This window comes from Castor canadensis, chromosome 14, assembly GCF_047511655.1.
Source record: "Castor canadensis chromosome 14, mCasCan1.hap1v2, whole genome shotgun sequence".
Lineage (NCBI taxonomy): Eukaryota > Metazoa > Chordata > Mammalia > Rodentia > Castoridae > Castor > Castor canadensis.
In genome coordinates this window covers 95,503,438-95,516,130 of record NC_133399.1, presented here as the reverse complement: position 1 = coordinate 95,516,130, position 12,693 = coordinate 95,503,438, and the positions used below count along the sequence as shown (strand labels likewise).

Here is a 12,693-nt window from a genome sequence, read left to right as displayed (position 1 = left end):
GCATCGCCGTCCCGTCACGGCGTCGGCGCGGACCGGGGCCGAACCCGGAAGTGGCCGAGCCGCGCGCCCGCCCGCCCGCCAGTCAGTCCGTCGGTCCGTCCGTCCCACCACCACCGCCCCGCACTTGCGAGCGAGCGCGGGAGCCGCGCAGCACACGGAGCGCGCCCGGCCGAGCGGGCCATGGCTGCGGGGGCCGCAGCCGCCGCAGGTGGTGGCGCGCGGTGAGGCGAGCGCGGCGCCCTCTCCGGGGCGGATGGAACGCGGCTCGGCGGCGGGCGGGCAGTGCCGGCGTCCGCGGCTGGAATGGTGCTGGCGGCGGCGGTCGGTGCCTGCGTTCTGAAGCCCGAGAGGAGCCACAATGGAGACGCCGCCGCTGCCTCCCGCGTGAGTGAGCGGGCGGGCGGGAGGCTGTGCCGCGGCGAGGGGCGCGCGCTGCGGCGCGGGTCGCCGGCTGCCCGGTGTCCGTCGGCCGAGGACACCGGGGATGGCGGGAGATGTGGGGCGTGACGAGGCCAGCGCGGGCGGAACTCAGCCTCGCCCGGCGGGTTTCCCCGGCCAGGAGCTTCGGGATGGGGAGGCTCGCCCTGCGCCCAGCTCCCCTCCAAAATGCATGAGCTGCGGTGCCCGGCTCGCCCACCTTGGTTCTCCTAGGCGGACATGGCAGGCACAGGACTTGGCTGGAAAAAAAGGAACGGAAAAGTGCTAGACGCCCGGTGTCCAAAGGCATGGATCTTAGGCTACCGGATTTCTAACAAAATTGATATTTGAGGAGCTTTTACATCACTCTCAATGAGCTGCGGCCGTCCAGGGCATGTGACCTCTTACCTGGCACTGCAGACGATTTTAATCCAAAAATCAGAGCATCTTGTTGCCTTGGTACCTAGGGCAAATTAGTAGTGTATCGACCTGCCAGACACAGGTGTCTTCTTTTTCTTGGTGCCCCAGTACATTCAGGATCACCTGCAACAAAATTACTTTCTAGAAATAGTAACAGCTGAGAAATGGTGTGGAAGATATCATGGCGTTATTCAGTACAAGGTGTTTTTTTTTTTTTTTTTTTTGGAAATATTTTGCTGAGAGTGGATTGACTGTAAACCCCCAGGAGTTTTGAAAAATTCATTTTTGTTCTGCTTTTCTTAGTTTTAACCTTTATGAAGGAACAAGAGCCTTTCGAGTCCGACTTTTCAAACCGCAGATGCCTCATCCTCAACGTCGTTGAACCTTTTCTTTGGGGTTACTCATGGAGTCTTAGCGTTTTTCGGTTACATTTAGCCAACGTCTGTCTCAGCATGGCAGTTGTACCGCACCAGCCTCTTGTGGCTGTTTGGCAGAATTCCAACTAAAATATGGATATTTGGTTTAGGCTGATTTTTTTTTTTTTTAATGAGTCCTCTTAGGAGAACGAATGGGATTCTGGAACTACAATTTCTGAAAGTGCATTACAGAATTTTGAGCTTGAGTGGAACAGGTCATGGGGATCCGAGGAGTAGATGACAAAACTCTTGGGTGGCCCCTCCTGGGCTGACAGAAGCTGCCACTTGATTGCTGTGACTCCGAGGCTCTGTGATCTGGTCTCCAGCAGGCTGGAGAAGGCTCCCGAACCCCTACGAATATGATGGTGAATTGGTGTCTTCAGCAACACGTGATGTTTCTGTCCAGACATTGTGTCTGATAGATAATATGTAGTTATGTTATTTGCAGTAAAGTACCCCCTTTTCTATCAGTTCTCTGAGGTCCCTTTTTACTTTTGGAGCCTCTAGAGTGAACTAAAGGAAACCAGGGGATCTGAGAATGCAAGTAAAAAGAAGGGTGTGGGAAAGCAGGTTCTAGAAGGAGGGAGTACAGACAGAATGATTTCAGTTGAAAAATGAAATAGATGTGTGCATGCTAGTATTGATGAACTGAATCTAGGGCAGGTCAACTAAGTATGATTTTGATGTCCAGCACAATTCTTTGGTACCCAGACTCCCATCATTAGCTGTGGGACAATGAGAAGTTGGATACAAGGGGAAACCTGGAGTGTCAGCGTGGATGAAGGAATTGTTGAAAAGCCTTTCAGTCATGGGTGACCTAAGGGGCTAAGACTTTTTCGTTGTTTCCAATCTTTTAATTAAAAATACAAGTAGGTTTTTATTTTCATTTAGCTATTTCAGAATTAACCTTAATTCCAGAACTTGTTTTGGTGTTACCCTTCTGTAGGTCAGAAGTAGTTTTTCTCCTTCCCACACTCTGGCCTGTTTGCCTCTATTCTCATTAACTTCCTTTCACCCTGGATCAAGGATTCTCCATTTGAGAAATGCAGGTAGTGCCTTTGGGAAGGGTTCACTGTGCCTCACTGCCAGAGGTGGATGGGGATGGAGACTAGAAGGAGTTTCTGAGCGTGCTCAGAATTTGACAAGGTTAGATTTTCATACTGAGCTCTAAGGCAGAGAAAGATGTTTGACCTGGGCTTTAAAAGTGCCTTGGATGATGTGCTTAGAAGCAGGCTCAGAATTGTCTTTGTGCGAGTGTCTGTGTATTAATTCATTCAGTGCGCAAATATTTGAATGCCTGTTGTGCCTGGCACTGCGTGTGGTGCTTTTGTTTGCAGCTTTTTTTAACAGCCAAGTTCACATTGTCCTCTTGTCCTGCCCTGCTCCCCTTTGACCTGTTGGCACACTGTCTTGGGGGATATATATCAGTCATCTGTGTCCGGCTTTCTCTTTCCTTCAGGATGACCTCCTTGACCTCCTTTTGATCTCTTGTGCTTCATCTACTCCACGCCTCCCAAGTTCTACTCATCCCTTTATGGTTCTCATGTTGTCATCAGACTTTATATTTCTGCTTATTGTGATTTGCATCCTTGAGTATATGTGACATTTAGAGTCTGTTGCATTTTGGGGTCTGGGTGATAATAAGACTTTGTGACCTTTGCTTCTGGTCAAATCTGAAAAGTGTGCAACTAAAAATTAAGTGTCAATTAGTAAAGGAATTTCTAGTAAGTTGAGCTATGCAACAGGAAATTAAGCAGATCAGCCCTGACCTCAGGAATGTTTTACACAAAAATACAGCTTTTCTGGGATTTTCATAATTACTAAGTTGAAGGAGGACTGTGTGGTATAGGACTCAGTACATCCCTTTGACCTCCCCCTCACTGAACAGTTTTCTTAGTCCTTGTTTTCTTACTGGTTCTTTTTTCATAAATCAGTTTTTCTACAGGCTTTGCTTTTTTGCTTTTCTTTACACAAGCAAGTAAAACATGCCTCAGACAGCTTTGTCTCTTTTCAGTCAATGATTCCACATCACTGGCAACTCAGAGGTGTTCAAATAGACAACTCGTGGGCCATGCTTAAAGGGACTCAGGGCAGCAGGAAGTTGATTGGGTTAGAGCAGAGGTTTTTGGATTTCATTGATCTGTGTATTTAAAAAAAAGTAAAATCTAACATAGAAGTGTTAAGTTTTTTGTTTTGCCAAGTGAAAAAATTATTGATAAAACAAAAATTATTGAGCTGGGCGTGTTGGCACTTGGGAAGTTGAGGTAAGAGGTCTGGAGTTTAAGGCCAGCCTGGGCTACATAATTGAGACCCTGTCTCAAAAACAAAAAACAAAACAAAACCCCTAAAAATCAACCAATAATTACCAATTATTACCACTTTTTTTTTTAAATGAAAGAAAGGGGATTTTAATACCTCTTCTCAAATATAGGAAAGGACATAGTCCTGACTGAGGAATAGTCTTTAAGTTGAGTAAATTTAGTTCTATGAAAACTTGTTGCCTTAGCCTCATTTTGTCACTGAAACTAAAATTTTATTGAAGCTCTTTGTATTCCATTGGACCAGATGACTTTAATGTTCTGTGTAACATTGAACTGGTGCTGGTGCTGGTGGCTCATGCCTGTAATCCTAACTACCTGGAGGCTGAGATTGGAAGGATTTCAATTTGAGCCTCTGTTTTGTAAGTGTGAAGCCCTGAGGTTGAACCCCAGTCCCCCCTGCCCTCCAAATTACTCTAATATTCATTTGTTTTGTCTTTTATAAAGTACACTGGAGTGAATTCTTGTTTGTGTTTATTAGTTCCAAATGTAAGTTGAGCATTTCTCATATCAGAGGGGAATTTCCCCAGTGATAGGCAAAGGTGTTTAAAATATTTAGGAGCAGTAATGACCTACAGGTAATGGTGAAGGAGACATGAGTGAATGTGGTGAATGTGTGCTGAAGGAAGTGGTCTCTGTTGGGATGATTTGGAGGTGCATTTGGGAGCTTCAAGAATGGGTTCTGGAAATAGGTAGCATTTTTTGCAAGGGGGCAGTACTGGGGTTTAAACTTAGGGCTTTGAACTTGCTAGGTGGGTGCTGTACAGCTTGAGCCAAGCTTCCATTCCTGGAAATAGGTAGCATTTATGTATAATCTTAAAAATATTTGCTGCTGGGAAACCCATCCCTAACCCCCAAAAAGCCCAGACCTCTTGTTTTTGATTCGCATTCTGTGGTGTATGTGAGAGACATTCAAAAGATATTGGTAAGTATATTTTGTGAAAGTGATGATAAATTTACTCATGTGTGGTTATTGTTGATCTGCTAAAGCAGTGTTTATGAAAACCATTGAACTTTCTTATTTTTTTTTAGAATTTTCTTTTTATTAGTGTATATTGATTGTACACAGGAGTTTCATTGTGTATTTTAATCCATGCCGAAGTTCTTACGATTTTTCAAGGTGATGCAGAGAAGGAAAATTGCCTTTTTTTTTTTCCCCTCTGCTATACAGACTGGCCTGGAACTCACTGTGTAGCCCAGGCTGACCCTGACCACCCAATCTTCATGCCCCAGCTGAGACTACAGCTGTGTACCACCACCCACCGTGTCTGGCTCAGTGCTTTTTTATTTAGTCTACTAAGTACCAAATGTATTTACTGTTTATGATCTGGCAGTTCAGTTTTTTTTTTTTTTTTTTTTTTTTTAGATTCATATTTGCTGAGTGCCTGCTATGCCCAGGTTTGGGAGACACCTCCGAAAACAAAGACTTTTTTTTTTTTCTCATGATTGAAACTAATAGTAAACGAATATACCATACGGGAGGTGGTAGAAAGTAGTGAGGAGTGGAGAGCGACAGTCCTGATAGGATGAGAGTGTCTTTGAGGTGGCATTTGAGCAGAGACCAGAAAGGAGGAACAGGTCCAGGTAGAGGGGATAACAAGTGCAAAGGCACTCTTGCATTCTTTGCCCACTGAGACAATCGCTATAGACAGCGGGTCAGCATGCTTTCTGTGTGATATCCTCTACTGGCATTGGCTAAAATATTCCTTGACTGGTTCCTTTCACTGAGGCTGCTGCCTTGAAAAACAAGCCTTTGCTTTCCATGACACCATTTTTTCTTTGGTTCCTCCTTTAGTTTTTAGGTTGCTGAATTATTACTTTAATTCCCTTAATCTTCTTATCAATACTCTTGCATTGTATGTCTCTTATTATTACTGTTTTTCAGCTGAGGAAATAGAGGTTAATTACTTCCTCAAGTTTATAAGTATCAGAAAAACTGGGATTCAGTTTCTCTCTTTGTTTTCTGTGTGACATGTATTACCACTCACAAAGAGTAGCTGTTTCCCTCAGAAGTAGGTGCTAGCCAATTTTTCTTTTCAGTCAACTAATCTATACCATGGATCTGTCTGTATCTCTAAGTGTGCACTACCGTCTGTGCTTCAGTCTGGAATTGTGAGCAGAGTATCTACTCTTAGCTTAGACCTAAAGTCAGTGTCTGTAAAACGGAGCTCATCACCTTTGTTCTCAAGCTGACCTCTTCAGTTAACAATGGGATAACCATTCTATTCCCTGATATCCAAAACATTGAGAATAGTGTTCGACTTCTTTCTTCATCCTCCACATCCCACTGGTCCACAGAATCTGTAGTCATGGTTGCAAGTATCCATTCTGACTGCTACCATTCTCATGAATGCATTTCATCACCGAGTGGATACCGTATTGTTTTCCTGTGGTCTCTTCTTGAACTCCGTGTACTGTCGCCTTACCTATCAGTCCCCCTACTATTTTAACCTTCCAATGACTCAGAGTCATATGAAATGACCTATCAAAATCAATTACCTAATTAGGCAGTCACAGCCTAATTAGGTCATTATTTTGACCTTATGTTATATATTGAAGGTCATTATGTGCTTTAACCCCACTAGGCTAAATTCTGCCTTATTATAAGCCAGGGTTCTCCAGCTTTTTCCTTTTGTTACCATACTCCTGTCTGTAGTTAAAACAACTTAGAGTTCCTCCAAGACCCAGTTGGAGCTCCTTCACAAAAATCTTTCCTGTGTACTCTAATTCATTCCAGCCATTGTTGCATCACTATCCAGTTGATAGTATGTAGCCCTCAACCTTGGATCTGTGTACGGACTTGTGCCATTCCTTGGTGTTCCATTGTGTCTTCCAAGTTAGATAGAAAACTGGAGAAGATCCTGGGTGGGTCTCTCTTACGCCCCTCATCCTGCTTGGTATTAGGTATGCAATCGGCATCGAGGTAGCACTTTTTATTTTTCTGCTTGGAACCATGGTCCTCTTGATCTCTGCCTCCTGAGTAGCTAGGATTGCAGGCATGAGCCACTGGCACCTGGCCTAGGCAGCACTTATATATTGGATTTATTAACTGCTATGGTCATTTTGCATATTGCTAATAACTTCATATTGAAAATTGCATTAAAATCGAAGGCCAGTAAAATCAATAAAAATCTATCTCCATATTCAGTTTATCTCCTGACCTCAATATTTTCTTCTTTGTATTTGCATTCATGTGGTGTTTAATGCTTGTATAGCTTCCTGAGATGGGTAGGTGAGGGGCTAGTGTGTGTTTCACGTTACATTTCACATTAGGAATATTTGTGAAACAGTCTGAAGCCCAGCGCAGCAAGGCTAAGTGACCAGTCCAGGGTCACTTGCTTAGCATTTGGCTAAACGCAGGACTACAACTTAGGTCTTTCTCCTGATTCCAGTCATCTTCTAGTGCCTTTTCATTTCTTTTTTTTTTTGTGGTTTTGGGGTTTTAACTCAGGGCCTACACCTTGAGTTACTCCACCAACTCTTTTTTTGTAATTGGTTTTTTTCAAGGTAGGGTCTTGTGAACTATTTGCTTGGGCTAGCTTTGAACTGCGATCCTCCTGAGTAGCTAGGGTTACAGGCGTGAGCCACTGGTGCCTGGCTTCTAGTGCCTTTTTAATCATTTGCTTGAAAATAGAACCTGCCAGCTGAGTTGCTGGATCTTACTGCTATTCCTCCTCACCAACCAAGTGATGACAATACTAGAAGTGGCAAAAGAAAACTAAAAAGATATGAGTGTTTGAAATGGGTCATCAACCTCCTTGTCTTATTTCAGCAACCCACAGATATCCCACTCTGACAGTGCTTCATTAATTGTTTATAAAACAGTCTCTACAAGACTGATCTTGCATAAGATATGCTTTTACCCTAGTCCCTTTTCGGGTAATAGTCATTGTCAGGGACAAGAAGTGCCTGATTGTGCTCTGTTTGTCATGTAGGTGGGAGGGAAAGAGGGAGAGAGCTGAGCTGAACTGAAGCAGAGCTTTTACAGCTCTATTGTTCTACTGTCAGAGAGTAATTATATTTCAACTTCCATCAACCTCTCCACCTCAGATGCCCCAGCTACTTCCTCCTGCCAGTGCTTCTCCACACTCTTACCATAAAGCCATACAGTCAGTCCCCAGGGAGAAAAGCAAGCTAATACCTCCTCTCTGCCTTCCAGAGGCTCAGGGCTCTGGTTCCTTTTCTTTTTTTTTAATTGCTAATCCATTTTAATAAAATTGATCATTTCTAGTTTTTCTAGATTTCTTTCCTCCCCCCCCCCACCGAAATCAGAGATATACATTTAAAAAACATATATACTACAAGTAACGTATTCAGTGGCATTGTTACGTTATTACCTTGAGTGTTCTGTGACTTGACACAGGATGGGAAGTTCGTATCTCACATGATGCTTCCTGTTCAGTTCTTAGTGTCCGTGTATTGAAGATACAGTCCAAAGAGCTGGGAATCAAACTCAGGGCCTTACCATGCCAAGCACGTGCTCTGCGGCTGGGCTGCATCTCCAACCTAGTTCAAGTTCTCTGTATATGTGGCAGATGTTAACATTTTAAAAAATGCCATATTTGCTTGGTAATCACCATAAATTTGTAGATTACAGTTTTCTTCTGGCTCTGTGTCTAATAAAAGTTATAAATTTCATGTACTTGAAAAATTTCAGAGTGTGTCTTTTTGCTTTTAGGTAATTGCAAAAACTGAAACCACATGCCTACCACAAACCAAAATGTGTGTTCTTTGGGGGAAAACTCTCTACTTTCACAGCCTCTTAGCAGTATGGTGGTTATTTGCTTGGGGTGAAGGATGTGGGAGTGTTCTGTTGGGAAGTGGTTGGATGACATGACAAATACTAATTAAGATATTAGTTATGGTCACATCTCTACTTTGGATGTTCTGGACTTGTCTTTGGGAGCATTATTAATTATAGAACCAGTTTCCAAATGCAAATTGCTTTGGGAAGACAGTAGAGAAAATAGGAGAAATATTGTAAAGTGATGGGAAACTTCAAAGCAGTACAGCATGGATGGTGACTTTGAAAACAACAGCTGCTGACGTGAACTTGGCAGAAATTTGTGAGTAATGGTGGATGACTCATTGCAAGCAGGGAGTCTTGCAGCTTTTGAGGTGAACACAGGCAGAGGGGAGAGGAGAGACGGTAGCCACCGAGGGGCCAAGTATTTATGTGCTGAATTTGAAAATAGCTTTGGTCCCCTGTGAGATTTTGCCTCTGGATCTTCCATAAATTGTAGCATTGTTTCCACCAGAAAACACTAAAAACATAAACAACCCATATTTTCTAAAGTACTGTTCTCAATCTGGGATGATTGCCCCAGGGTGGGAGGTAAGTGGGTGGTGGGGCATATTACATCATCTGTTTTTGTTGTCTTAAATCGTGCATGGCTGCTTTCACCTCTCCCCTGGAGATGCCGTCATTCTGAGATACCTTGTTCTGCAAAAGGGCTGGTTTGACTTCATGTGAGGAGGGCATTGATACATAGCGTGAATTACTTGGGTTCTTCTGAGGGTTACTGTTCTAGAACAAATGAGAGATACCTACAAAAATGATTGCCTGGGTATGAAATCTTGACTGCTTGAGGGCAACAACTCTATTAAGGTGTTTATTTTCTTCCTCTGAGCATTTAGTTATTGTTACTAGTGTGTTCTTAGGCAGAGTGACATAGTCATTTTAGCTGAGAAAACAGCCTTGCCCACAGCCGGGAATTTGTGCAAGTCAGTCATTGAAGGAAGACGTTTTGATTATCTCTTATAAAGCTCAGTGTGCACTGGAATTCAAACCCTTGGAAACTTCAACTCTTTTTAGAGCGTGTTTGGCTGACTGTAGGCCATTGAGCTGCCTGTTATCAAGTAAGACCTTCGTGGAGTGTACAGATGGGGAAAGGCTTCCCTGGTGAACCAACCTTGAGAAAGTATCTCCCTTTGGTATTTTAAAGAAGGCACTTTTCAGAATTGGGAAAGGCTGTTTGCTTCAGAAGGGAAGGAGAGGAAGGGTGCAACTCTGGGCTTGCTGCTGTAACACAAAGGCTGAACTTGTATCTCTCACTGGCCTGCAAGTTCCTAGTACGTGCACACTCTTCCCACTGTAGTTTTAGACACGATTCGTCATTTCCGTTAGTCATTTCTGCGGCTGAATGAGAGACTGCCCAACACAAAACCACATAGGAAGTGGGAAATTAGGGGAAAAGGGCATTAGTGTTGAAAATACCCCTGAGCGGCAGGGGTGCTGTGTTTATAAGTGGCTCTCAGTACAAGGAACACTTAGGAAATTCAGTATTACTTCTTACTTATTCTTTTAAAAATCTTTGAATAAAGTCTTTTCTTTGCAGAGTTTGTGGAGTACATCAAAGAAGCAGAAGCTGAGAATGGCTTTAAGAGAGCACTGATGTGGGCATTGGCTGTTGCTCTGCAGCTGCCTGAGTTAATTCTGTGACGCCAGAATTTTAGCTCCTAACTTCTTAAGCAAATGTGGACTTAGGGACTCTTGAATAACAATATTCTTCTTAAGGCAGAGCTGCTTTTCCTTCTACGGTGAACCTTGAAAACTCTTCTGTGATAGTTTTGCTAGTTCTCAGTATATTATTCTCCCTCCGCTGCGATCTCTTAAGTTATTAAACTAGAGCAGATATAGGTAAATACTGCCTCATGTGTAGGCATTCAGTGATACGTGGCCCGAAAGTTTACCTAGGTTCCATAAACCTTTCCTTGGTTTCCTATTGTTTTCTTTACGAAGGGAATGAGCTGTCTTATGAAGTGTTTCCCTACTCCCCTCCTGCAGATGTGAATATTGTTTTGCTTTCTGACTTCCGGGTTCACCAGCGTCTTCCCTTCTGAAGACACACGGACAGGAAGGCCAGAGTGAGAGTGCACCTCCTGTCCCTCCCGCTTGGAGGCCGAGCCCTGTGCTCTCCATCTGTTAGGCTCTTTAAAAACCCCTCAAGAGGTGGTAAGGTAGAATTGATGTCTGCTTCTAATAGGCAAGTCCTAGAAGAATTGGGGCCTCAACTGGTGGTAATTCCGAGGGTAGAAACAAGCAAAGATAAAATTATTCTTCTTCTTGTTTTTTTTTTTTTGTTCTTGGGTTTTGAACTCAAGGCCTTGTCCTTGGTAGAAAAGCACTCTACAACTTGAAGCACACCTCCAGCCCTTCTTGCTTTAGTTTTTTTTTTTTTTTTTTTTTTTAATATCAGATGGGGTCTGTCTTGATCAATGTCTTCCTACCTATGCCTCTCTTGTACCTGGGATTACAGGTGTGAGCCACTGTGCCCAGCTTAGAGGTTACCTTAATGCTGAATGCCTCAATTTATTGACGTTAAATACCATCCCAGTGATTCACAAATTTTTATCTCCAGCTAGATTTTTCTCTTCAACCCTAGACTCCAGTATTTATCTGATGGTTCGATGTATTCACTTGAATGTCTGTTATCTTAAACCAACATATGTAAAAACTGAGCTCTGGATCTTCCTACACTCCTCAGTGGTTCTACCTGGAGCCTTCCCCGTTTCTGTTAATGGGACCTCAGTTCTTCTTCTTGCTCAGGCCAAAAAACATTAAAGTAATTCTGACTTTCTTTGACATACCACATTCATTCTGTCAACACATCTTGTTGCCTCTTTTTGATAATACCCAGAATTTAGCCACTCTTATCACCTAGTGCTACTTCCCTGCCCTGAGCCACTGTCAACTCACTGCATCACTTGCAGTACCCTACTAATAGTTTCTCCCTTTCATCTTTGACCCATATAGAGCGTCCTCAACCAGCAGCCAAAGTGATCCTTTGAAAAGGTAAGTTGGATTGTGTCACGCCTCTGCAGTGCCTCCTCCCTGTTCCATTCAAGTCCCCATTCCCTTCAAGGTAAAAGCCAACATCCTTTCAGTGTCCTACACAGACTGTACCACCTCTCTCCCTCAGCCCCAGCCCTCTGCGTGCACATGGGTCTCACAGTCCCTGGAACACAGGGACCCTTGCTTTAGCCATTCCTCCTGTGTAGATCTCAAGGCTCAGTTTTGTCTTCTTTGATCACCCCTGTTTAATGGTATGAATTATACCCTTCCAACACCATCATCCACACTTCTTACTCCTCACCCTACTTCTTTATCTCATACAATTTACATTTTCTTTTTGGCGGTACTGGGGTTTGAACTCAGGGCCTTGTGCTTGGTAGGCAGCTGCTCTACCACTTGAGCCATGTCCCTAACCCAGTTTGCTTTAGCTATTTAACTATTTTTCAAATAGGGTCTTGCATTTATGCGGGGGTGGGGAGGAGAAGGCTGGACATCTTATGCATCCCATGTAGCTGGGATAAAAGTCATATGCCTACACTCGGCTTATTGATTGAGATGGGATCTCACTAACTTTCTGCTTGGGCCGGCCTCAAACTGTGATCCTCATGATCTCTGCCTCCTCAGTAGCTGGGATTACAGGTGTGAACCACCACTAGAACTAATGTTTTCTAACTTGCCATTTACTTTACTGACTGCTCATACTTCTTGTCCTCCCCTCCAACTGGACTGCCTGGTGAGGATAGGGATCTTGGTTTTATTCATCTGTGTATTCCAAGTTGTTTAATAGTGCTTGGTATGTGGATGGCACTAACAAAAATTGCTGAACAAATTAATGACAATCCAGTATTTTTTAAAAAGGAATTATTCTGCTGAGCACCAGTGGCTTACACCTGAATCCTAGCTACTCAGGAGGCAGAGATCAGGAGGATTGTGGTTTGAGATAGCCCGAACAACAAAAATCTAGGCCCTATCTAAAAATACCCAATGCAGAAAAGGGTGGTGGAGTGTCTTAAGTAGCAAGTGCAAAGCTCTGAGTTCTAACTCCAGTCCTGCCAAAACAAACAAACAAAAACAACCCCAAAATTTCCCTTGTGTACATGATTTGCTGTTAATTCTCTGCCTTTGCCTCATATCTGAATTTTGTCAATTTTTTGCCCTCCCTTCCCCCACAGGTCTTATAACAATACTGGCATAGCCTTACACTCTTAAAAATTACAAATTAAATATGAAATTGAATGTCCTTTCGTTAATGTAGGAAATGGTATGGATATTACTGACATCAGATTGGGTGTGCTTTTACCCAGCTCCACCAATTACCAAGTTACCC

The 12,693-nt window shown here is 43.4% G+C and overlaps 1 protein-coding gene across 3 annotated transcripts in view; it reads left to right on the top strand.

Moving 5' to 3' along the window:
• Window positions 1-224: 224 nt before the first annotated feature.
• Klhl2 (kelch like family member 2) overlaps window positions 225-12,693 on the top strand; it is a 96,846-nt gene continuing 84,377 nt past the window's right edge. For 2 of the 3 annotated variants that reach the window (XM_074055041.1, XM_074055040.1), the window contains exons 1-2: window positions 225-384; window positions 11,328-11,366. In XM_074055041.1, the coding sequence (XP_073911142.1) occupies window positions 359-384; window positions 11,328-11,366 (65 nt within the window). In that variant the 5' untranslated portion in view covers window positions 225-358. The remainder of the gene's footprint in view (window positions 385-11,327; window positions 11,367-12,693) is intronic. The other variant, XM_074055042.1, reaches the window with a different exon arrangement.